This window comes from Odocoileus virginianus, chromosome 16 (genome assembly GCF_023699985.2).
Source record: "Odocoileus virginianus isolate 20LAN1187 ecotype Illinois chromosome 16, Ovbor_1.2, whole genome shotgun sequence".
Taxonomy (NCBI): domain Eukaryota; kingdom Metazoa; phylum Chordata; class Mammalia; order Artiodactyla; family Cervidae; genus Odocoileus; species Odocoileus virginianus.
The window spans coordinates 50962358-50989048 of record NC_069689.1 but is presented as its reverse complement, the minus strand read 5'-3'; the positions used below and the strand labels follow the sequence as shown (position 1 = coordinate 50989048).

General features: G+C 49.2%; 1 protein-coding gene and 1 long non-coding RNA gene across 2 annotated transcripts in view; one reads left to right on the top strand and one right to left on the bottom strand.

Annotated features, from left to right (window-relative positions):
* Positions 1-20445, bottom strand: part of RGMA (repulsive guidance molecule BMP co-receptor a) — a 48590-nt gene extending 28145 nt beyond the window's left edge. Inside the window, exon 1 of the mRNA XM_020872777.2 lies at positions 20363-20445. Within this exon, the coding sequence (XP_020728436.1) occupies positions 20363-20376 (14 nt within the window). The 5' untranslated portion in view covers positions 20377-20445. The remainder of the gene's footprint in view (positions 1-20362) is intronic.
* A 2-nt stretch (positions 20446-20447) lies between these two features.
* On the top strand, positions 20448-21813 carry LOC139038739 (uncharacterized). The gene is made up of 2 exons (XR_011491890.1): positions 20448-20734; positions 21135-21813. It is a non-coding gene; the product is annotated as an uncharacterized lncRNA (long non-coding RNA).
* The last annotated feature ends 4878 nt before the right edge of the window (positions 21814-26691 follow it).

Here is a 26691-nt window from a genome sequence, read left to right as displayed (position 1 = left end):
CGGGAAAGGCCCCAACCCCCCGAGACGGCCGAGGCCCGCAGGGTGCAAGGACGGCCGCGCGGCGCCCCAGCCCCCCCCATCTTCCCTAAAAGTGGCCAAGCTAAGTAGAAACTGAGCTTCAAAAAAAAAAAAAAAACAAACCAGCCAGGACCCCGTTACAACCAGACCGCAGTCCCAAAGTCGCCACTGACACCCGGGCTCTTCTCTCGCTCCGATGTGTCCCGGGTGCAGGAGGCTGGAAGATCCACCTCGGATGTGTCCGGAGTGGGGCGGGGTGGCCCTCCGGATCTCCCACCCCCCACCCCGTGGCCCCCGGGCTGGGGGCCCGCGAGCCCAAGGGAGGCGGCGGGTGGCGACCCCCGCCTCCCACCCGTCCCCCCACCCCGAGGCGTGGATGCTGCGGTCCCTCGTGCGCAGGGCCCGGACTCCAGGGCAAGGCCACCAAGGCGGCTCCTGGGAGGGCATCAGGGTGGTGACTTCCTTTAACTCGGTCACTTGTTTTTCCAGGAGTAAAATGTCTCCTCCTCAAGATTCCCGAGGCCTCGCAGCTGTCTTGCGGCTGTTGGGCTATTTAAGAAGACTGGCAAGGTCCCCTGAGAAAGGCCTTTTGGATGGAACACAAATAGGCCGGAGCAAGTGGTTTTAGTCAAACCCCTCCCTCTTTCGGGGACCCCCTCACCTCACTTGCAAGCCTACTCATCTGGTTCTTTGAAAAAGACTTGTGAGTTTTTATCCCACTCCGATGTCTCCCTTAAGCTCTGCGGCAGTCGGTCACTCGCTGTGGGCCGCGGAGGCCGCAGGGCTGGGTCTGCCTTCGGGACGCTGCCCGCCTCCCAGGGAGTGGAGCTCGGGCGGAGAAAGCTCTGGGCTCCGGGAAGAGGACCCTAGGTCTGTAAGCAGCCGGAAGCAGTCAAACTGCTGAACCTGGCTTCCACAAAACAGGTAGGAAAGACGACAAACACCTCAAGCAGCCAGGCCACGGGCAAAAGCGAGCCGTTGTCTCCTCAGGGAAAAATGCCATGATGGCCACTGCTGGCCTTGACAATCTGGAGTGCCACCATACTTCCCTCAGAAATTTAGGTCTCAGTCCAACAGGCTCTGTCTAATTATCATTAACCCCTCTCCCCTCAAAAAAAAAGGGGGGGATTTATTTTAAGCCCCCCTTGGCAAAATGCTAGAGGTTCCTCCGGGGAAAGGCCACCGTCTCAAAATCCAGGTCTCAGATTGCATTCCTCTCAGGCTTGGCCCGACCAGCAGCCAGACCCACAATTTATTCTCTAGAATCGCAGGATGGCCCCAGCACAGTGAGGCGGGCCCAGAACCAGACTGCACAGAGACACCTTTGAGGTCCACCAATTAACACCCTCCGCTAGATCCTGCCTTTCACAAGTTAGTTCTAAAGCTTCTCGCTAATGAGAGAGAGAAAGCGTCTATTAGCATTCCCAGCAGCCCCACCCCCACACAGCTGCAGCATCTCCAGGTCAGAGAATGGGACCGGGGGACCCCGCAGGGAGGCTGAGGAGGAGGCCTGCGAACAGGCCCTTCAGGCACTGTCCTTGCTGAAGAGTGGGGGCCTTTGGCTGCAGGACTTTGAGCCTTTACAGTTCAGTGTCTTCATCTAAGGGGCAGTCTGATAATATTGTCACCCCAAGACTACAATTGAATACAAACGTACTTTGGAGATGTTGTGGGTTCCGTTCCAGGCTACCGCAACAAAGCAACTGAGCAAGTCACATGAATTTTTTTTTTGCTTCCCAACGAATATCAAAGTTGTTTACACTATGCTGTACTCTGTTAAGTATGCAATCATATTATATCAAAAAGACAATATGTATACCAGGTGGCGCTAGTGGTAAAGAACTTGCCTGCCAATGCAGGAGATGTAAAAGACACAGGTTTGATCCCGGGGTCGGGAAGATCCCCTGGAGGAGGGCATGGCAACCCACTCCAGTATTCTTGCCTGGAGAATCCCCAAGGACAGAGGAGCCCAGCAGGCTACAGTCCATGGGTTCGAAATGAGTCAGACACAGCTGAAGTGACTCAGCACTAGCAGAGGGATACGGAGGTGGGAGGGAGGGTCAGGAGGGGGAACACATGTGCACCCGTGGCTGATTCATGTGAATGTATGGCAAAAACTACCACAATATTGTAAAGTAATTAACCTCCAATTAAAAAAAAAAAAGAAAACAAAAATACTTTGCTGCTAAAAAATGCTAACCCTCAAGTGAGCCTTCAGTGAGTCAGGAATCTTTTTGCAAGAGTAACATCAAAGATCACTGATCACCTAACAAATATAACAGGAAGGAAAAAAGCTGAAGGACTGAGAGAATTACCAAAATGAGACGCAGAGACACAAAGTCTGTGAAGCAAATGCTGTTGGAAAAATGGCATTGATAAACTTACTGGATGCAGGGTGGCCAAAGACCTTCAATCTGTTTTAAAGAAAGCAGTATCTGCGCAGTGCAGTACCACGAGGTGTGCCTGTGCAATCTGGGAGGGACACGGGGCCGTGGACGCGCCCCAGCATTCCTGCTGGGGCCTGGCCGCCCTTTGGGGAGGAGACCCAATTCCTACAGCATAAGGGCATCATCTGGGCAGGGGCACAAAGGGCTTCCTTCTCACAGCAGAGATGTGTGAGGCTGGATTTGGACATCGTAAAAGTAGAGATTTGGCTTTCACACAGCTAAGACTATGAAGAGAAACCCAGCCACAAATAGAGCAATATGGGGTTGTGTTGACCTTGAGGAATCTGTCTATACTGGCCAAACCAACCAGCTTATTACTGACAACTCCCCGGCTCTCTGCAAAAATAAAAAATTCTTGAAATGTTGGGTTTGGGAACTCAGCACTCCATTTGCCATAGAAATTCACCTAACTCCGCGTGTAGCTGACTTAAGACTAACAGCTCTCGTTACCTTCTGACCACTTCTGCGTTTTCCCTGGAGACTTTGTCATGCTTCGGCTCCCTCTCCCTCAGTCCTGGCTGTGGAGGTGCCCCCACTGAACCACCATCCCTCGTCTTGTCTCTCCCTTTCCACCCTGGGGGGCAGTGGTGGTGCTGTGTGATGAAGGGGCAGAGGGCTTCTGGAAAGCAAGGTCTACATAAGGTTGAAGCCCTCCCAGGGGCAGGGACTTCTGGCTTCCCCAGTCTCTGGGGTATGAACAGGGTGTTCTTAAGTCCATGGCTTGAGTCATCGGTCAATAAATACATATTTAGGACTAGTGCATGCTAGTCCCTGGGGGACGAAGAAATCAATAAGACAACTCCTGTCTACTGAACTGCTGGTAGAAATAGATATTAGAGGAAGGTGAGGGGGAAAAGAAGAGGTCAGAAGTGAACAGCTGACTACCTGGGGAAGGCTTGACCCAAAATCTTGTGAGGTGTCTTCGAAGATTCATTTTCATTAAGAATGATAGTAATGGGGGCTTTCCTGGGGGCTCAGTGGTAAATAATCCGCCGGCCAGTGCAGGAGGCACAGGTTCGATCCTTGATTTGAGAAGACCCCACAGGCCTCAGAACAATTTTAAGCCCACGAGCCACAGCGACTGAGCCTATGCTCTAGAGCCTGTGCTCTGCAACGAGAGGCTGCTGCAGTGGGAGGCCTGGGCACCGCTACTAGGGAGCAGCCCCTGCTCACCACAACCGGAGAAGAGGCTACGCAGCAGCAGGACCCAGCACAGCCAAATAAATAAATACAATTTGGAAAAGAATGATCGTAATAATGGCTTATGCTTCAATGTGCTCTCACATTATGTCAGGTGCCAGCTAAGTGCGGTCCATTTCTAGACACTTTAAGCTAAGGTAGTTTCCATTATTATCCCCATTTTGCAGATGAGGAAACTGAGGCTGGGTGAACTTAAGTACTCACCCCATTACCAGCTAATAAACTGCAGAGCCAAGCAAACCAAACCCCATCCCTGACATGCTGTATATGTCTTTCATGCCAATGAGGCAAGTCCACACTGGGCTTAAAGTCAAGGCGAGACAGATAAACTTAACAATCTCAATAAGGAATAACAGACTCTGACAGGGAGGCACAGAACATAGGCGCTGGGGGCCTCCAGCCCAGACTAGGGTGCAGCGTGGGAAGTTTTCCCAGTGTGGGTGTGCGCCAGGGGAAGATGGTGGGCAAGGGAGGAGGCACAGGGCAGGGCTTCCAGGTAGAAGGAACACCAAAGATTCCATTTGCCAAGGTGTGGCTTGTCTGAGGAGCTGGAAGATCTTGATGATGGCTATAGGAGAAAGAGGTGAGGCTACAGAGACAGTAAGAGCCTGGTAAAGCCTCTGCAAGGCCAGCACATGCTCTGCTAGGGTGTGCATCTTTAGAACTCCAGAGCCCCACCCAAAGCCTCCTGAAGAAGAGGGATTTATTCCTTTGGGAGACCATCTCAGGGGACTTAACAATAATACAGATGCCCAGGTGCCACTTAGGGCTTTCCAGGTGGTGCTAGTGGTAAAGAATCTGCCTGCCAAAGCAGGAAGACTTAGGAGACGCAGGTTTCGATCCCTGGGCTGGGAAGACCCCCTGGAGGAGGGAATGGCAACCCACTCCAGCATTCTTGCCTGGAGAATCCCATGGATAGAGCAGCCTGGCAGGCTACAGTCCATAGGGTGGCAAAGAGTCGGACATGACTGAAGCGACTTAGCAGGCAGGCACCACTTGGAGCATCTGAATTTAAATCTCAGGAGGTAGAGCCTTGGGTGTCCGCATTTTTAATGAGCTCTCCCAGGTGACAGATGTGTAGGGACTTGTAGGTTTTAAGTTCCGTCACCCTCCATCAACCTTGGGTGCACATAAGACCCAGGTTGAGTCAATCAGTTCATCCTCTTGGACTTGAAGTCCAGGCAAGACAGAGAACCCAATGATCGCTTTCACTAAAGCAGAGACTGGCACGTGACCCAGGCTGACCAATCAGAACCTGTCCTGAGACTGTTGCCATGAAGAAGCACCTGGTTCTGATCTCTGATTCCTCCGTAGGATGGATCTGTGGGGAGTAATCTGACAGGAAGGCGAGTGTTGAAGAGTGCTGTGGGTTGAAGCTGTGTCTACAGAGTTGGCATATATATATATATATTATTATTATTATTATTATTAAAGTTGAACTGTGTCTGGTGAGCTTTTCAAGGACTGATGGAAATTTTCAGGGCTAACCATCCCCATGCCACTGTCTAGCCTGTGATTCTCCCTGAAGCTTCATCTTAGCTCCTCGGAGCCACCCAAGAGTCTGTTCCAGCTAGGGGAGCCAACAAAGTCCTAGTTTTGCTGAAACTGGTTTGATTTTGGGTCTTCTCACATCTAGGCAAATTTCCGACCAATCAGGAGAAAGCTAAGGTCCAATACTGGTCCCAGGAAGTATTTTTGCCATCCTCAGAAGTGCAGGGATGTGTTGTCAGTTCAGCTCAGTCACTTAGTAGTGTCCGACTCTCTGCAACCCCATGGACTGCAGCACGCCAGGCCTCCCTGTCCTTCACCAACTCCCAGAGCTTACTCAAACTCATGTCGATCAAGTCGGTGATGCCATCCAACCATCTCACTCTCTGTCATCCCCTTCTCCTCCTGCCTTCAGTCTTTTCAGAATCTTTTCCAAGGAGTCAGTTCTTTGCAACAGGTGGCCAAAGTATTGGAGTTTCAGCTTCAGCATCAATCCTTCTAATGAACACCCAGGACTGATCTCCTTTAGGATGGACTGGTTGGATCTCCTTGCAGTCCAAGGATTCTCAAGAGTCTTCTCCAACATCACAGTTCAAAAGCATCAATTCTTTGTTGCTCAACTTTCTTTATAGTCCAACTCTCATATCCATACATGACCACTGGAAAAACCATAGTTTTGACTAGATGTACCTTTGTTGACAAAGTAATGTCTCTGCTTTTTAATATGCTGTGTAGGTTGGTCATAGCTTTTCTTCCAAGGAGCAAGCACCTTTTAATTTCATGGCTGCAGTGATTTTGGAGCCCAAGAAAATAAAGTCTGTCACTGTTTCCATTGTTGTGTTGTCAATGGCTCTCAATCCATCGGACTTCCAGGTGGCACTAGTAGTAATGGATCTGCCTGTCAATGCAGAAGATGCAGGAAATGCAAGAGATGAGGGTTAGATCTCTGGGTCAGAAAGATCCCCTGGAGTGGGAAATGGCACTCTTTTTTTGGCTGGAAAAACTCACTTACTGGCAAAATTTCTTGAGCCTCCTCCACTCCTCATTTGAAAAAATTTTCCCTGTACCACGTTTTGAGGAACTCAGTTGTTTAGTGGGACCCAATCCTCTTTTGTAATTATCCCTCAAATTCCTCTTTTTAAAAAAATTATTTTTAATTGGAGGATAACTACTTTATAACATTGTGTTGGTTTCTGCCATATATCAACATGAATTGGCCTTGGGTGTACATAGGTCCCCTCCGTCTTGAACCTCCTTCTGACCTCCCACCCCATGCCACCCCTTTAGGTTGTCACAGAACACCAGATCTAAGTTCCCTGCATCATACAGCTCAAATTCCTCTTTCAGACTTCAAGGGCTACACTGAGTCTGGCCATCTCAGGTATAAACCAGAGCTGCTCAATCTCTGCGTAACCTTTAAGGTTTTACAGACTTTGATCATATCACCTTTCTGGCTTCATCTTTCCACGCTGACGTCCATCAAGAATAAAGCACTCAGCTTCTTGGGAAAGCCTTCTGTTTGGGTGATACTCACCTTCCTACAGTTCTGAGATATTTTTCTCTAGGAGAAGGTCATAAAACTGCCAGGTTTGGGTAGAGCCCAGGGAGAGCACTATTTTTGGCTTAGTGTCCGATACCATTTCTGAACACTTGGTCCTGCATGGCCTTTAGCAAACAAACATTTTGCAAAGACCCTCAAGATTCCTTGGGAGCTATAAACAGCCTGGACACAGTCCGTTATTTTTGTAATTTGGATTATGTTTTCCTAAATGCATTGGATGAGACTTGCCCCTGTGAAAGCTTAATATGCATCTTCTTGTAAACTCATAAACTGGTCCTGCAGTTAATCACCATTTGTTTGCCATCTCTCCAGAGTCTGGAACCATTTCATCTGCAGGCCTGGAATCATTCATTCCTCCAGATGATCTATGGACATTTAAACAAAGTCTGGGAGCACTGGCAATCCTTGGGGATCCCCACTGTTTATAATTCTTCATTTAGAAAAGTACCTGTTTATCATATTTTTTGTTTCCTATCTCTAAGGACAATTCCGATCCATGGCGATTTCCCTCTGCATTCTGGAGGAACTTACTAGTGGAAATGACCTTTGGGATGGAACTTTGTCAGAAGGAATTTTGAACGTCTAAACATAATTCTTCCCTGTGTTTCTCCAGGCCTATTTCTACCTCCTCAAGGAATGCTAATAGATGATCGGTCCAGTTTCATGTTCTCTTTTCAGAAAGTGTGTTGTGCTTTGGCCAGTTAATTAGGACTTTTCAAAGTGCCTGCTGACACTACTTTTTTAGTATCTATTCCACCAAAGTGACTATTAAATATGACCCTTCCTGGATGGGTGGGCTTCCTTTGTGGGCAGGGGGCCCGGCATGTTCGCCCTTGGGCGAGGGCCAGTGTGGAAGGAAAGTTGCCTTTTTTGGCCACCGAGATATGACTGCCATCTTCAATTGCCACTTCTCCCTTTCCTCCAGATGGTCCTGGGGTAGAGGGCCACAGGCTTTCCTTGACCTGTTTGTTTCCATGACGACTTAGGAATCTCCCTGCTTCTCTTCTTCCAAAGTATGGTTCTCACTGTCCTTACTCTGGCATCAAGAAACCTCTTTACCGTTGATTCTGGAAAGCCTTTCGGTGCGTTCCCATTTTGGCTTATCTTGTTGGGTATTTTGTTTTTTTTCCTTTGCTGTAGGCTTCCTTTCTGTCTGTGTGCACACTGCTTTCTTGGTTCTGAGCTCTGTCCCTTACCCCAAGGGACGCTTATTCTTACTAATTAAAACATGCAGATTTTTTTTTTACAATATTTTAATGGATTTTTGAAACACACCTTTCTCTGACATTCCAATGGCTCTCTTTAGAAACTGAATAAATATTTCACTTTCTCTTTGAAACCTCTCAATGGATTTAAAACACACTAGCAGATTTTATTTGCTCTTGGCCATGTCTTTTACTTGCCTGATGGCTTAGATGGTGAAGAATCCACTTACAGTGCAGGAGACCCTGGTTCGATCCCTGGGTTGGGAAGATGCCCCAGAGGAGGGAATGGCAACCCACTCCAATGTTCTTGCCTGAAAGAATCCCACGGACAGAGGAGCCTGGTGGGGTACGGTCCATGGGGTCGCAAAGAGTCGGACACAACTGAGCAACTAATACTCTTCACATGTCTTTTAATGTCTATGATCAGGTTAGTAAGATCCCTCCACCGCTACAAGGCAGATTCTTTTAATCAGTTTTTCTGTTTCATTCATTCAACAAACATTCACTGACTGGGTTTTGGGGGTTCTCAGATGAGCAGCAGACAGTTTTGCACCCCCCTCCTGGAACCCCAGGGGGGGCAGTCAGAAGTGGAGATGAAGAATTCTAGTTCTGAGGACACTTGAGAGTGGTGTTTGTGTGGTGTCTCAGGAGTCCCATCTTTATTTCCCACTCGGTTGCCACAAATCAACCTGGGACTTAGCAAGGCTGGGGAGCCTTTCAGAACTGGGGTCTCTGTCAGTGGCTTCTTTAAGGAACTGGACCACTGACTGCAGGGCAGGATGTCATCAGTGCCAGCTATGGTGACAGCTGCATCACTACTGGCCTCAAGATTGGAACACCATCTGTCAAAATTCCACCTTGTGGACGAACATCAGACTGCCCTGTGGGGTGGCATCCCTGCTCAGGGGTCCACTTCCGAGGGCCAGGTTGGCATGGGACGTCTGTGTGGAGTGTCTGCCCCAGAACCTTCCAGAAGCACACCCCTGCTGGTAGACATGTGCATATTCATGGTGCTGGAAAGATATAAAAGGGATTTTTTTTTTTTTAAAGAAAATACAGAGACAGCAAATTTCCTGGACTTTCTGTTTCCTTCAATCTAACATCAAATTTATTTCAAGAAATTGAAACAGTATTATACACACGTTAAAAAAAATCAATTTCCTGTTAAATGAAATCAGTTCACTATCCCTGGAGGTCATGACTATTTACAGTTTCATGTGTATCTTTCTAGATATTTCTGTATGCATATAAGCACACGTAAAATCAATCAAACAATCGATTTCTCTAGCTAGCTAGCTATCATTTTACCAAAAAGTATTAGCAAGCCCCCAACTGCTCCCTCCCCAATGGGTATTTCCGATTTCATTCTGTCTCTCAGTGAAATAGCCCTGTAAGTCCCTCCACTCATGGCAGGAGCTGAAGAGACTAAGAACTGGGTTCCCCAGCCAAAGGGGATGTATGTCCGCAGAGAGAGATTTAAATATAAAACAGTTCATGTGAACAAAGAAGCAGACTCAGATTTACAGAGAAACGACTAAGGTACTTGTGGGGAGAGGGGAGTGGGGAGGGGCACTGTAGGGGTGAGGAATTAAGAGATACAAATTATTAAGTATAAAAGAAACTTCAAGGATATATTGTACAACATGGGGGATATAGCCAATATTCTGTAATAACCACAGATGGAGAATAACTTGTACAAATTGTGAATCCCTATATTATGCACCTGTAACATATAATATTGTACACCAGCTATGTTGCTATTGTTGTTTGGTTGCCCAGTTGTGTCTGACTCTTTGGGACCCCATGGACTGTAGCATGCCAGGCCTCCCTGTCCCTCCAACATCTCTCAACCTTTGCCCAAACTCATGTCCATTGCATCAGTGATGAGCTGGTTGTTTGCATCAGGTGACCAAAATACTGGAGCTTCAGCTTCAGCATTAGTCACCTTCCAATGAGTATTCAGGGTTGATTTCTTTTTTTTTTTTTTTTTCCAGGAGATGGTGAGTTTTATTTTGTCTTGTCTGGATAGAGGTTTGATTTGCTCTCGAATGTTCCAAGGTGATTTCTTTTAAGATTGACTGGTTTGAGCTCCTTTCTGTTCAAGGGACTTTCAGGAGTCTTCTCCAGCACCACAGTTTGAAGACATCAGTTCTTTGGTGCTCAGCCTTCTTTATGGGGCAGCTCTCACAACCGTATGTGACCACCGGAAAGACCATAGCCTTGACTATATGGACCTTTGTCGGCAGAGTCAGCTATACCCCACTTTAAAAATAAATGAAATCCACGTGAGGGATGCCAATTGCCTTTAAAAAATTACATCCTCTTTTCCTCCTGGACTTAATTCCCACTTTCAAAAACACGTATTCTGTCTTCCCTCATCTGTAAGTTAGTAAATCCACATTTACCCCAGCTTACACGGTAGAAGGTAAGTAACCCGAGTCAGGTCATCCAGCTGGCTGAGTGGCAGAGTGGGGTTTGGGCAGGTCTGGGTGACTCCCAGCCGGCACGTGCCACCTCTGATGTGCTCACTGGCTCCTTCCCAGGCACAGAGATGTTGGGTTTCCTGTCTGCCGCTACTGACCCTTGTCCATCTATTAATACGTGCTCATCTTCTTACTCAGGACAGAAGGAAGGATTCCCTTTGAGATCCCCCAGTCTCGTTGGAGGCCTTCCGATGATCTACTAACAGTTTCTGGGGTCTCATTTCCATAATGTAAGCCCCTCCTTTCATCTATTTGTACCTCTCCTTCTTGACCACTGAGACGCTCAGTAAGCTCCTGGAGTGGCTTCATTCATTCTTTTGCAACATCTTCCCTTTCTCCCTAGATGGGATTATCCACTAGTATATAGCTGGAGTTTCATTTATGAAAGTCTTCCTCACTTTCCTCTCCAGTTCTTGTCCATGACTCCAGCGCACACCTACAGCTGGTCTACAGCTGCCAATTCTGCCTACAAAGGTCAGTATGGACTGATAGCATTTGTGAATCGCTTACTTGTCAGGGTTGAGATTGAGAGTTTTTATTTATTTATTTATTTTTCTTTTTTTGGCGGCAGGGTGCGGCATGCAGGATCTTAGTTTCCTGAGACTAGGGATCGAACCTGCGCCTCCTGCAGTGGAAGTGCCGAGTCTTAACCACTGGACTGCCAGGGAAGTCCGAGATTGAGAGTTTTTAGACACTGAAGTGGATATGGAGAAAGAGCGAGACCTGGGGTTTGGGACAGTTCTACGTCTAGCTGTGTGGCCTCTGTCCCATCCTATCTCTGGACCCGCAGCTTCTCAATCTACAGAATCATGACCTGGGTGCCCCACGCCCCTGGGGGGTGGTGTCTCCCAGCTTCACAGTCTGGTGTCTCTAGGGATTCAGTGACCAGGTGTTAGCTCTGTAACTAAATGGCCTTGCCCACACATGAGTCTGAGGAGCCACTCTCGGGACCCATCTGGACCATTTCTGGGTTCCCCCAAGCGAACTGTTGATGAGCAAGTAGGAAATGTTATTTGAAAAGTGACATTTCTATGTTTTAGTGCCAGCACGAAATTCTTCGGCAATCATTCCCAGCAATACGACCGTATACCTGAAACCACACCTTGAAAACACTTAGTAACCTCGTTTTAAAACAACTTTTGGGTGCCTATACTAAGATGCCCCAGGTTCCTATAATGGAGAACAGACCACCCAGCATGTTCCTCTTCACATTCCAGTAAGTTCTTGGGAGAAGAACCAGCTTGGACCCATTTATCCACCAAATGGCAACTGTTTCAACTGACAGTGCGTCTGCATCTCTCCCAACCAGCAGAAGGCCACGGTATTTGGATTAATGAACAAGTTGGTGCCAAGCACAAATACCATAGGCATTTAGCAATAGGAACAGATAACCAAGTTATTCATCAAATTCAAAACTGTTTAGAATGGCTAATGCAAAGCTGAAATAAAGAAGATCCCCAGCTGATGGGCGGTGGGGAAGGGTGCCAATCCAGGACAAAACCAATGTATTGCTTTATGTGACATTCTCTCTACTACTATGGTTTCCTTTTTTTAATTTGTTGGAGGCTGAGGGAATGTCTTCACTTTTACATTAGAGAGTCAGTATAGCATGCTGGCCAAGAACAGAAAGTCTGAACAGATACTCTAAACCTCAGTTATCCCATCTGAAAAATGGGGATATACTTTGGCTACCTCATAGGGTTATTGTTAAGATTAAATGAGTTAACACAGTAATAGATCACTTAGAACAGATGCTAGGAATAGAGTAAGTGTTGATAAGTAATTGCCAATGTTAGTCTTATATTACCAATAAGAACCATTGTTTTGATTGTAACAAAGTATCTACTATACACTGGAGCCTTTGGATGTGTGGGAACTGGGGGGAAATCCGCAGAATTCCCCCAAGGACTTTTAGTTTTTAAATTAAAAAATTACTTTTTATATAATTTTTAAAGGTCACACTCCATTTACAATTATTACAAAATATTGGCTCTATTTCTCCTGTTGCACAAATACCTCCTTACAACCTATCTCACATCCAGGGGTTTGTATCTCCCACTCCCCCACCCCCACTGACAACCACAGGTTTGTTCTCTATACCTGTGAGTCTGCTTCTTCTTATTTTGTTATATTCACTGGTCTGTTGTATTGTTAAACTTCCACATACAAGTGGTATCATACAGTATTTGTCTTTCTCTGTCTGACTTACTTTATTTAGCATAATGCCCTCCAAGTCTATCCATATTGCTGCAAATGAGGCTTTGACATCTTGGCAATTGTAAGTAATGCTGCTGTGAATATTGGGGTACATGTATCTTTTTGAATTAGTGCCCAAGGACTTTTAGATACCCTTGACCTCTGGGTGGGTTCTAAGTGCATTATCAGTTATACTCAAGTTTTGTTGATCAACCACTAGAAGACAAAGTCTCCCCACACAGCTGTAGGGTCATCTCAACAATGTGATGGGCACAGCCGTTTCAAAATGAGGAGACTGAGACTCGGGGAGATTAAGTGACTTGTCCAAGGTCACTGAGAATAGAAATGGCAGGGAGAGGCTCAAACCCAGGTCCTGTAGGGTCAAGTCCAGTGTATTTCCCACCAAATCACAGCTACTTCTCATTTTCATCAGGGCTTACTTTTTCCTGTTAGTCAAATAATATGCTCCATACATATAAAGATGGCTCATGATTAGAGATGTGAATATGTTTAGAGATATACTGTTTTCCATAAACAAACAAAAATATTAAAATGTTTTAAGAAAAGAAAAATTTCCCCGAACCATCTCTCCTACTCTATCCCCATAAAAACTTAGGAAGTTGAAATAAAGATTTTTTTTTTCTTTCTATTGGGTATTTTTAGGTCAAGTTTTCATAGAGTTTTCATAGAGCACTTACCTGGGCTTAGCTCAGTTGCTAAGTTGTGTCTGATTCTTTGAGACCCTTTGGACTGTAGCCCGCCAGGCTCCTCTGTCCATGGAATTCTCCAGGCAAGAATACTGAGTGGGTTGCTATGTCCTCCTCCAGGGGACTCTCCCCTGACCCAGGGATCGAGCCCTCATCTCCTGCCTGCGTCTCCTGCTTTGGCAGGAGGGCTCTTTACCACTTGAGCCACCGGGAAGCCAACAGCCTCTGAGTGACAGGTAACATTACACAACAAGATGTTTAGGGAACGCCAGCTACAATATCAATTCACTGCAGTCCCTTCAGACCTCAAGCCATTCAGAGCCTGTCTTAAATTCAAAATCAGATGGGCTTTCCACCCCTAGAGACTGGTCACTGACCCAGAAAGGGAAGACTCGGGCGCCATCTTGGTTTGGTTTGGGTCTCATCTTGGCTTGGGTCGGCTTTGCCCTCATTGACTCTTGGCCTAGGTGTGTATGTGTGGGGAGCCGTACATTCCCTTGCAAGGCACCCCTGAAGTCAGCAGACTCTGCCAGTAGCATCTATTTGCTCATGAAGGAACCAGATCCTTGGAGTTGAGGAATCTCCTTTCTCAAAATGCTCTCAGCAGAGAAAAATCAAAGCAATGTAAAACCTCACCGCATGGAAGAGCGTTGCTTCAAGCTTTTCGTTACCATATGACCTTGAGATACCCAAGGACACAAAACTGAGGATAGTAAGGGGAGCACTTTGAAATTGGTATTCAGAAGTTTGACTTTCAAACTATTTTAGCTGTACCGACTGATGTAAAACAATATAAACTCCCATGAATTCCTTGTTCTGTGGCAGAAATGACCTACCAGACCTAGCAGTGAGGGATTATCAGCAAGTCTGGACCTGTGAGGGAAGTGATCACGGACCTCCTCACGTCTACAGGTGAGCCAGTCCTCAAGCTCTACAGTCCAATTTTTAAATTTTGGCCACACCATGAAGGTTGCCGGATCTCAGTTCCTCAACCAGGGATTGAACCTGGACCACAGCACTGAAAATGCCAAATCCTAACTGCAAGACCACCAGGGAACTCCTATCAGCTCTGTATTTCCTTGTGCTTGCATAAATGGAAGCCCATCTGAGAAAACACAGTTGCATTAAAAATTGATTTATTATTTATATTTTACCTCTTTTCCATAAATGATGTTAAATTAAATGTGGCTCAGATGGTAAAGAATCCACCTGCAATACAGGAGACCTGGGTTCGATCCCTGGGTTGGGAAGATCCCCTGGAGGAGGGCATGGCAACCCACTCCAGTATCCATGCCTGGAGAATCCCATGGATGGAGGAGCCTGGCGGGCTACAGTCCATGGGGTTTCAGAGTCAGACACGACTGAGCGACTAAGCATAGCACAGCACGCAAATGAAAGTCATGTACCTGAACTTGCAAACAAGCATGAATTCTTATTCTCTTCAAGGTGCCCGTTGTTTTGAGGAAAGCTGGCAGCTGTTACAATTCTGTGGATGAAATGTGCCTTTCCACGTGGCTCTATGCGAGGGCCTGTCAAACCCCCACCTTGACGCGGGGTGCGCCCACTCTCGGCCAGGCGGGACGTCACGGTTCACCTGTGGGCCACGGGACAAACAGCAAGGAGGACGTGCGCCGCTCACCGGTCCTGCAGGAAGGGCCTGGTGTACCTCCGGGGCCACACGGGGAGGCCAAGGCCACGCGCGAACAGAGAGACCTGACTCGGGGCACAGGCCTTTAGGGGCTGTGGGTAGAGGCTGCCGGGGTTCCTGACCTAAGTCCAGATTGGTCAATTCAAACCAAAAATGTGGGCTTCTGGTGAGTCTGAAGCGGGTCTCACCTAAGGGGGGCATAAGCTGAGAGGAGAGACTGTGGATCCTTCTCCTGGGGAGGAGGAGAGACTGTGGGTCATGACCCCTAGCTGCTTTCTAGGGCGTGCGCTTGCACGAGGGGGCTGCTGTCAATTTAAGCTCCCCACAGCCCTCCCGGCCAAACAAAACGGATGCGGAGGCAGCGATACCATGGGGATCAGTTCGGTTCAGTCGCTCAGTCGTGTCCGACTCTTTGTGACCCCATGAATCGCAGCACGCTAGGCCTCCCTGTCCATCATCAACTCCTGAAGTTTACCCAAACTCATGTCCATCGAGTCAGTGATGCCATCCAGCCATCTCGCCCTCTGTCATCCCCTTCTCCTCCTGCCCCCAATCCCTCCCAGCATCAGGGTCTTTTCCAGTGAGTCAGCTCTTTGCATGAGGTGACCAAAGTATTGGAGTTCCAGCTTCAGCATCAGTCCTTCCAATGGGGTAGCTTAGCTAAACCCTCAGCAGCCCAGCGGGTTTGTTCTTGTGCGTGTGGGTGTGCTCAGTCGCTCAGTCATGTCCCACTCTTTGCAACTCCAGGGACTGCAGCTGCCAGGTTCCTCTGTCCATGGGATTCTCCAGGCAAGAAGACTGGAGTGAGTTACCATGCCCTCCCCCAGGGGATCGTCCCAACCCAGGAATGAACTGGAGTCTCTTTTGTCTTCTGCATTGACAGGTGGGTTCTTTACCACTAGCGCCACCTGGGAAGCCCAAAAGATGCCCTGCTGCTGCTAAGTCACTTCAGTCATGTCCAACTCTGTGTGACCCCATGGACAGCAGCCCACCAGGCTCCGCCGCCCCTGGGATTCTCCAGGTAAGAACACTGGAGTGGGTTGCCATTTCCTTCTCCAATGCATGAAAGTGAAAAGTGAAAGTGAAGTCGCTCAGTCGTGTCCGACTCTTCACGACATCATGGACCGCAGCCCACCAGGCTCCTCCGTCCATGGGATTTTCCAGGCAAGAGTACTGGAGTGGGGTGCCATTGCCTTCTCCAAAAAGACGCCCTAGTGAGATAGAAATCAACAAGCTTTAGGGCTCTGCTCATCTCTATGCTCATCTCTGCTATGTGTCCTGTGAAGGACACAGAATCTAAAAGACTTAGCTGTGTTTTACCAGATTGTTGACAGCATCTTTTGTTTTCAAGTTTCTGCCAGATTTTCAGACTCTGACAAACCCAGGATCCTGATTCCTGAAAGCTCTCCATCTTGGAGTGTTGCTTTAAAAAACAAAACAATCAAAAAAAGAAAAGTAAACTCAACTGGCAATTTTATCATAGTTTTCTGCATAAACAGTGTCTGCAGGACTTTCATTCTTTACTGTAGTAAATCTGGATATAATAATTTTATAAGGTATGTACATGCATTTATGTTTTTCAAGGAGCAGTGACTTTTAATCTTTTGGTGGTGGTGGTTTAGCTGCTAAGTTGTGTCCGACTTTTGCAACTCCATGGACAGGAGCCCACCAGGCTCCTCTGTCCATGGGATTTTCCAGGCAAGAATACTGAATTGGGTTGTCATTTCCTTCTCTAAAATGGTTGCAGAATTGATGGAAACTGTTAGCCGTTCTGTCAAGTCCGACTCTCTGCGACCCTGTGGACTGTAGCCCCTAGGCTCCTCTGTCCATGGAATTCTCCAGGCAAGAAGACTGGAGGGGGCAGTCACTCCCTTCTCCAGGGGATCTTGCCGACCCAGGGATCAAACCTGAGTCTCTCACATTGTGGGCAGATTATTTACCCTCTAAGCCGCAGAGACAAATTCTTACATCTTTCAAAGGGGGCTATAAAAGATATTTGCATTTGGCATTTTTTTCCAGTTTCTGCCCAAATCACATTTCTTTTTCTTCCAGCCCTTAGAATAGTAAAGTTTCATACCTCAGTGGGCATTCTTGCCTCCTTATCCTTAGGCTCTAATGTGATACAGCATTTTCTCCTTATGGGTCAGATCTGGCTAAGAAACTGTCATCCTTTTAAAAGATGTTCATTTTTTCACCAAGGAAACTGACTGCTGACCGACTGTCTGCACACTTGGGCAAGGCAGTCCTTAATTTTTTCCACCGTCCTGTTCATCGCTCTTCAGAGCAACGTTGCTAAAGGAAGGGAGGCTGAAACTGTACTGTTGGTCAGTCAGAATGAGGAAAGGAGAGAACTGTCATCTGAAAGGCCGGATCTCCCCTCTTCAAGTTAAGTCTCTGTTAAGTTTGTTCAATGAATAAACAATGAATGTTGTTTGAAAAGCAAAGCCATTCTCCTTGGGAGCCATAGGGACACTGCAGACACTTAAAAGTTGTCTTGGGATGTTATAAGTCAAATTCTCGAACAGTGATCTTTAAGGAGAGGTGCCCTTTTGTTTCACGGAACAGATGCTAATAAGCCTGCACTTTGTCTGTTTAGGATCAGTTTCATTTGGGTATATCCTGCCTCTCTTCGTGGGTGGCAAGCTTTGGGAGAGAGTATCCCTCCTAAGACATGACTTAATTTGGGGACCATACTTGGAAAAGCAAGTGCTTGAATTTAATTTATTTGGTAGCAAGGCTGAAGGGAAAAAAGCCCTGTAAAATTGCAGAAAACCTTGGCCACACCTCTCCACCTCTCTGGGCAACAGTTTTGAGAAGTGGAAATCCCAGAACCTCTTCTGACCGCTTCCCTAGAAGCAGCGAGCATCACTGTGAGAGTGACTTGAAACAGCGCCCCCCCCCCCCCCATCCCGGTGCTCAGTACCTAATCATTTTATTTCACATCTCCTCATCTAAGGATTCCTCTATCTGGCCCCCACAGGCTGGTTTAAAAGCCAAGTCAAGGGGCGTGTGAACTAGGGGCTTCTCATTCTCCACTGTGTATTATTACACACACTGGGGAAGGATCGAATCAGGCCTCAGAGAGGCCTGGAAGGACAGAAAGCAGACAGAGGTTCCCTAGCGAAGGTCACAGAAGCCCTCTTTGAATAAGATACCATGTTACGGCAAGACCCTTTTTATCCTAAATCTAGTTATTGAATAAACACCCGCAAAGGGGGACACAGTTTGCGACAGCGTGGGGAGTGAGCAGAGAAGCCACCTCTCATTTGGAATGTCTGTTCGGAGCATAAGCGCCTGTCTACCACCTGGGAAGAAAAGGATGGAAGCCGGGTTATTGAAAAAAGGCTGCTGGGGACCTCCCTCACCACCTCCGCAGCTCAGAGGCTCTCAAGGGGGCAAGGACCCTCCCCACAAGGAGAGCACCACACCGCTCTGCAAGGAACCAGCTGGCCCTCAGAACAGGGAGAGTCCAGCTCATTGCTAATATCATCTGGCCTGGAAGGTGGGAGCAAACACCAGGCTCCGAGAGACGGTGAAGCCCGCCTGGCTCTGGGTGCCCCACCCATAGCCTTTGTCCGCTGGGTTTGCCATCCAACAAAGTCTGCCCCAGTTGCTAATTGGGGATCATGTCCCCTATAAAGGAGGCCTGCTTGTTGCCTGCCCTGGTAGTGGAACAGCAGGAAGTCTCTGCCCCCCCCCCCCCAAAAAAAAGCCATTTTCGTATATTATACTTCTCTTGGACAGATTTGTGCCAGCCTCTTTTCCAGTTCTCCTTCAGCTGCCCTCCAGAGAACAGCCCATCTCTTTTCTAGGGGGTCAGGGCTCAAGACTCCCCTGACAAATCACTCGTGTCTGTGATGCACAAGAGAAGAGCACAGTCCGGGCACAGGTTTTGCCAATTTTTGCTACACTGTCCAGAACAGGTGCAGTCTTACCGCTGGTAACATTCTCGGTTATGTTTGTGCTGTGTGTGCGAAGTCGCTAAGTCATGTCCCACGCTTTGCGACCCCATGGACTGTATCCCATGGGATTGTCCAGGCAAGAATACTGGAGTGGGTTGCCATTTCCTCCTCCAGGGGATCTTCACCTCCCAGGGATGGAATTCATGTCTCAGTGCGTCTCGAGCATTGGCAGGTGGATTCTTTACTACTGAGCCCCCTGGGAAGCCCTATGCTCGTGAGAGAGGACCCTAAAGCCAGAAGAAGGTGACTCATCTTCTCTAGGTGAAAGCCTGCCACTCAATGCGACCTGCAGTTCTGACCCGTGAGCTGGGCGCGCGGAGCTCTGTCGTCGCTGCGCTTCAGCTCAGCCGGAAGGTAAATAAATACAGCGGGGAAAACTCGTCCCTGGGTTAGCTCCTGCCTCCCAGAGAGACGCCCTGAGTCTCCCACTTTGAGAACATCCAACTTCGAGGCCTGAAAGAAACGCGCGGCTCATCATTTCCGCTAGATGGCGCGATGTCCCTTAATCCGTCCGCAAGACACCCGATTTACAAAAATAAATACAATCCGACGCCTTCTGAAACCACACCACATAATAGCAGCCCGCGGGCGCCCATCAAAAAAAAAAAAAAAAAATCTAAATCTGGGGGAATTGACTCTACGTCCGAGCAAATCCAACGCAATCACATTAACAGGCTGCAATCAAGAATTGCGCGGGGGCGCCCCCTCATCGGCCCTCGCCCTGGGTACACCTGTTCCCCCGCCCCAGCGCTTTCCCTGGGATGGGCCACGGCTCGAGCCACGCGCGGAGCCTTCGCTGCGCGGAGCCCGCCGGGTCCACCTGTCCGCTTAGGAACACCAGGGCCCCCCGGGATCCTACCCCTTAAGCACTCAGCCCAAGCCCCTCATCTTCCTGCGCACCTGCCCTCCCAGGCAAGGGACCGCTCGGACCCAAGCCCACACAGCGCAGCGTTGACGCCCCCTCTAACTAGGCAGCTTGGCGCAGGGCAGGGGGACGCAGCCCGGGCGAGTCGGGCCAGTGAAGGCTCACGGCGGGACGGCCCGGTGGCCCGCTCGGTCCCAGGCCCCGCGGGCCGATCGGAACGGCCGCCCGAGGAGGAGGTGGCCGCGCGGGAGAAACGGAGCTCCCGGCACGCGCACAGTGGTACAGACGGTCGCCGGGTGTGCCCAACCGCGCGCGCTGCGGGCTGCCGGGGGAGAGCATTTTAGGGGAAAAAAAGAACAAATACCAAGCCACAAAAACTTTACTGCTGCCAAGAGCTCAAGCGATCGAGGCGCAGCAAAGCTCCAAATCTGGGCAAGATGAAAGCAAGATGAGACGCAGGGTTGGGGGGAGGGGGTGCGGTTTCGGTGGGAACCAAAGCGGTGCAGTGGCCCGGGCAAGTGGCGGCGGCGGCGCCTCGGGGCTGTCAGAGCCGGGTCGGTCCCGCTCCCGGCGCGCGCTTACCTTGGCGGCTGCATGAGCCCCTGCAGCCCGCGGGGGGTGGCGCTGGCCGGGCGGCGGGCGAAGAGGGGGTGCCGGGGCGCCGCTCTCGGCCCCGGGGCAAGGTGGGAGGGGCTCGGCAGGCGCTGGTCCCCGCCACCCCGGCCGGCTCAGCAGCGGCCCGGGGCGCGCCGCCTGCTCCCGGGCTGCATGCTTGCGAGCGCCTGGAGGAGCCGGCCCGAGAGCGAACGGAGAGTGCTTCCCCAGCCCAGAGGCTCCGGAGGCGCAGCCCGCGCTCCGGAGACAGCCGCCGAGTCGGGCTGCTAGGGCCAGCCCCCTCCCTCGCCCGGCCTCCGCCCGCCGCCGCCGCCGCCGCCGAGCGCTCGGCGTTCAGAGGTTCGTTTGCGCGCGGAGGGGAGGGGGCGGGCCGGGCGCCCCGGGCGCGAGCAGGGGGCGAGGCGGGCGGGGCCGGAGGGAGGGGGCGGGAGAGGAGGCGGCGGTGGGGAGTCGGATTGCCCTGCCCTCCGCGGCCGCACCTTCCCGCATCAGCACCCGTTGAGGGGTGGGCTGGGACTGCGCACGATGCAAATCGAGACTTCCCTAAACGCCCGGCTCAGGGGGGCGCGGGCGACAAGTGCGGCGACCCTCGAGACGCCTGCAACTTTCCTAATCTCCCGCTGGGATGCCCTGGAGAGCACGTTTCCATCATCCTTTCCAAGGTGGTCCAAGGGTCAGGGACCGGGGCGGGGTCGGGGGGAGTTGCTCTGAGGTTTCTGGAATAGACCTTCTTTTCCAGGAGAAACGCCGCTGCTCTCTCCAGAGATACACCTTTGTTGTAGACTGAGATGTTTGTTTTAAGACTCTTCTGTTGGAAAGCTAACACACGTACGTTAAATGTGTAATGCACGAATACACTGTTGCATACAATAGTACAAAGCTCAGGCATATCTAGAGGATAAAGACGACCTTCTCACGTCCCCCCCACCTTGCAGCCGCTCCTCAGCGGTCACCTCGGGTCGGGGTGTGCTCCGCTGCGGGTCTTTCTCGTCCTTGCTCTGCCCTTTTACCCGCAAACGCGCGGATTGCAAGTGGATTCTCACGGGCTTTTCAAAAGACTGACCGCGCGGCGCACGCACACACTGGCGACAACACGACCACTTGCGCTGCGATAAATTCCCCAGAGGCTTCCGGAATCCGGAGAAAGATCCGGATCCCTGCAGTGACAGACAAGGAGCCACCCCATTGCCCCGCACACATCAGAAACTGCAGCTGGGCCCTGAAGTCAGCCTGAACACACACCTCACGCCCCTGTTAGCGCTGCGCGGCTGGAGAAATTGGCCAGCGCATTTCAGATGGGGTGATGCCCTTGGCGTTTTTTTTTTTTTTTTTTTAACGGAAAACAAGCTGTCTTTGGATTTGGATGTGATGAGACCTCTTTGGATTTGCACAATAAAAAGGTTTTATCTACATTAAAACGCGATCGTTGTTTATGCTTGTGGTCCTGAGGGATGTGGTTTGAACTCTATAGTCTGTGTTTTATTGGCATTGAGATAGTCTATAGCTGGGATATAAATAAAATCCATGTGATTTAGCAGGAAGAGATTGGGTATTGGGATCGCTGGTTTCTAGAATTAGGTCTGACCTTGGGCAAGAGTTTTAGCTTTGTTGGGCCTCAGTTTCCTCACATAGAGGAGTTGTACTAGATGTTGGGAGAGGGAGCGGGAGGGGGAGAGATCCAGCCCTAACAGTTGGTGAAAACGGATTTTTTCCTTCCTCTGTCTTTCAACTCAGCTCTAACCTCTCCTCCGTAGGGAATGGCTATTCCAGCACCACATGTTTCCCTTCCTAATAGTGATCTCACTTTGCAGTTATGCACTGGTTAGCATGACCCTTATCTAGTGTGTCCTTCTCCCATCAGACTGTAAGCACATTGAAGGCAGGAGTCTGGACCACTTGGGGTCCTCATTGCATCCTCAGCATTTAGTATAGTGCCTAGCACTTGATAGGCATGCCACAAGAACCTCTGAATCACTATCACCCAAATAGACAGTTTCTTACTGCTTGTCCAACTCCCTTGTCATTTTAAAAAGATCTGTAAGTGGAAACATTTTAAAATGAAACCTTTGGAAAGGACCCAGAAGGGTTTTCCTTTCTTGGGGGACAAACAGTTCACTGTCTAGATGAGGACAGATGATTCTCAGCTTAACCATAGGCCGTGGAGACAGCTAGCTGCTATTTACCTTGATGAGCACCGGCTCCCATGGAGGAGATAACAAATATGAATGTTACTCATTAAAGTGCTTGATTAAGTTGGAACCAGGCAAAGGCAGTTGCAATGCACACATGAGCAGTCAGACTTAAATGAGGCCATGGGGTGTGTTTAGGGTGCAAATGAACAAATGTACATGCTCTCAACCAACCATCTAGAAACACTGCTAATATCAAGTTCCAGGGAATGCTTGTCTTTCTTTCCTGCAAAGGACCTGAATTCCTTAAAAAAAAGATGAACAGGAAATGGGCTAACCTGGGTCCAAGAGTTAAAAAAAAATTAAAGCCACTATGAAAAAAGGGGTGGTGGTGGGGGAAGTGAAGGTCTAATGCAGCCTGAGACTAATATCTGTAGGTTTCTCTCTTGTTCCATGTACAGAGTTGCTGGGAGAGGTTAAAATCTGGCTTTACATTTATAGAGGAAAACGAAAGAGCTGGGGTTTCCACCCCTTCTCGGCTGCTTTTTTCTTTTCTCTTGTTTGCAAGGGATAGGTACAGCCCTGGATGCTCAATCCAAGTCCCTTGCGCAAGCTTCTGGTTTCCACAGTGAGCCTTAGTCTGCTGGGAAGTGTGCAGTGTGGGTGAGGCTGATGGGGCTGGAGCCTTTGGGAGGAGGTGCCACCCCCCAGTGCAGGGAGCCCTGGGTTACTGGGGTGTGGAGCATGGAGCTGTTTCTAGCGAGGGGTGGCACCTGTAGGCAAGAGCATGCCCTCCGAAAGTAAATTCCCGATGAAACTTATTAAGGCTTCTTCCCAGCTGGCAAAGCAGTGTGAAGTGAACTGGCACGACGTTCCACTGAGGGCTGGCACCTGGACTGTCGCTTTGGATTGAGTACCGCTCCATTATGACTTTCCGGGGTAAATTCAGGTTCAAAAGTAAAAGTGAGGCTTAAAGGAGAAGCAGGTCAGGAGCTGTCGTAGGAGCCTCTTAAAGAAAGAGGGACTGGCTGTCCCACACCTGGCTTCAGCGAGACACAAGGAGGGAGTAGATGCTGAGGTCTTAACTTGTTTGGCATAGACCCCCATGAGGTGGGGTGGATGGCATCCCAGAGGCATTGCCTGCTCTAATAAACCCAGCGTGTTTTGTGTCAAGCAGTTATTCTACAGCTGGCGTTGTGCTGGACCCTGCAGCAGGCACTTGAGGAACACAGCCTCTGCCCATAAGACACATGCAGTCCAGTGGCAGAAAGGAAGGTGGAGCAGTGAAGTCTCAGTAGCTGGGGTTTGCAGGGGGGCGGTGCCTGACAGCTCCAGTTTTTCATTTCATCAGCCTCTGTCCTCATATAATTATAGTGACACAGAGTGTTTGTGTAAATGCAGGTTTAAGGCCAGACTCTGGCCTTCCCTTCCAAACAGACTGCTGCATAACTCGCTATAGACTGGAGTTGACACTACAAGGTAGAGGGGTAGACAGTGTCATAGGATTTAGAAGTAGGTTCATCACTGGTTGGAAGGATTGGGAACAAGTCCTTATGGAAGATGTGTCACTGGAGATGGTCTCCGATGGATGGACTTGATTTTAATCTGCGGATGTTAGGGGAGCAGGGAGAGTATTCCAGGTGTTGGGGGGGTGGTGGGAGGAGTCCCATGGATAAAGTCCTGGAGATAGCAAAATGTGGGAAGTTCAATAAGGAATGGTTAAGTCTGGTTGCAATTCATGGGCTGGAACAGAGATGTGATGGAGAAGGAGGTTAGGGCCACCATGTAGGGAAGCTCAGTTGCAGAAGGACTGATAGGAAACCGCTGAAGGTTACTGAGCAGAGAAATAACGGAAGTGAAGCTGCACTTTAGGCAGGTCGATGAAAGATGGTTTGGGGAGACAAGAGTTGGGCCAGCAGCCAGAAGAGTCCATTAATCTTGACATATTATTGTCAGGAACATGACCCAGGGTGCTAAGACTGTATTGGGAGGTACAGAGCTGCAGAAGATCCAAATGCTTTGCAGAAGTGGGCGACAGAGGAGTACCAAGGTAGGTGTCAGATGGGGTGAGTTCTCATTACAGAGACTGGGAAGTTACGAGAAGCTTGGAAGGGGGTGGATGGCGATTGGACCAATCAGCATTGTCTCTGCATGGGAGGGAGCCCCAAAATTCCACAGAGAAAATCACTCAGTTTTGCATATTTGACAGCATGTACGTGAGTTTAAACTAAAACCCGGTGCTTGTGCTCATCGTAAGAAAGGAAGATATAGTTAGTCCACTGTTTTTCTGCAGCTTTTCTCCCCACAGGCCGGTCACCGCTGTCTCATGTCGTGTTAGGCACTCAGTCGTGTCCATCGCTGTGCGATCCCACGGACTACAGCCCACCAGGTTCCTCTGTCCATGGCATTCTCCAGGCAAGAACACTGATGTGGGCAACCATTTCCTTCTCCAGGGGATCTTCCTGACCCAGGGATCAAGCCCCGGTCTCCTACATTGCAGGCAGATTCTTTACCGTCTGAGCCACCACTGTAAGGACCAAAGTAAGGAGAACAAAGGTTGTTTTTTCTTTCTTTGGTTGGGTAAGCAAACCATCAGCTCAGGGACAGAAAGAAAACAAAACATCTCTTTTTTTTTTTTCCTTTTTTCCATTTATTTTTATTAGTTGGAGGCTAATTACTTTACATCATTACAGTAGTTTTTGTCATACATTGAAATGAATCAGCCATGGATTTACATGTATTCCCCATCCCGATCCCCCCTCCCACCTCCCTCTCTACCCGCTACCTCTGGGTCTTCCCAGTCCACCAGGCCCGAGCACTTGTCTCATGCATCCAACCTGGGCTGGTGATCTGTTTCACCCTAGATAATACACATGAACAAAACATCTCTTGACTGTCATTTCATGCCTTTGGACAATAGAATAAGGTGGTGGAAAAAGGAGGCTTTTCCGACTGATTTAGCCAGGAGGAGAGCGGGAGGGTTCGGGCAGCCGCAGCCGCAGGAGAGCAGCTGGAATGTGGTGGGCAAGCATGGCTCCCCGCCCCACAGCATCCACAGAAGCCTGTTTTTGACAGTTCAGAAATGGGGGAAGCGGGGGGCAGCTGGCACTGCCGTTCCTCATGGTGACGTGGCCAGAAGGGCAAGGCTTGCTGATTTCTTTGTCTCAAGGCAGGATCAGTTTGGGTTCGGTTTTGCTATTGTTTACTGAGTGCTGACTGTGCCAGAACATTCTATGTTATACATGCTTCCTTCCTCCTCAGAGTGCTCTCTTTTGTTCGGTCGCTAAGTCGTGTCCAACTCTTTGTGACCCTATGGACTGCAGCACACCAGGCTTCCCTGTCCTTCATTCTCCTGAAGTTTGCTCAAACCCATGTCTACTGAGTCTGTGATGCCATCCAACCATCTCGTCCTCTGTTGTCCCCTTCTCTTCGAGCCCTCAATCCTTCTCAGCATCAGGGTCCTTTCCAATGAGTCGGCTCTTTGCATCAGGTGGCCAAAGTGTTGGAGTTTCAGCCTCAGCATCAGTCCTTTCAATGCACACTCAGTGTTTACATGCTTTAGGATTGACTGGTTTGGTTTCCCTGCAGTCCAAGGGACTCTCAAGAGTCTTCTCCAGCACCACAGTTCAAAAGCATCAGTTCTTCGGTGCTCAGCCTTCTTTATGGTCCAAAAACTCTGACATCCATACATGACTACTAGAAAGACCATAGCCTTGACTATACAGATCTTTGTCGGCAAAGTGATGCCTCTGCCTTTTAATACACTGTCTAGGTGTGTCATAGCTTTTTGTCATAGCAGCCCTCTGAGATGGGTGCAAATAGTTTCACTTTATTAGTAACTGAGATTCAGAGAAGTCAATGAGTGAATGAATACATGGTATAGTCAGGATTTGAATCCATGTCTGAGTCCCCAGACAGTGCATTTCCTGCTAAGCGTGTGTCCCATTTTACTTACCATCCTTCTCCACATCTCCTGCTCAGGTTTAAGCTGGAAATGTCTATACCCACAACTCTGCAGAGCAAGTTTGGGCCCTACTTTTGGCAGCACTGCCAAGGCTTGTGGAGTAATATGTAGTGGTATCACTCCAGCCACATGCACTCGATGTCCACGGAGCAAGATCTGCTGATGGGATGTTTTTCTGGTAGGTTTTGGAAGGCTTTGTTAGT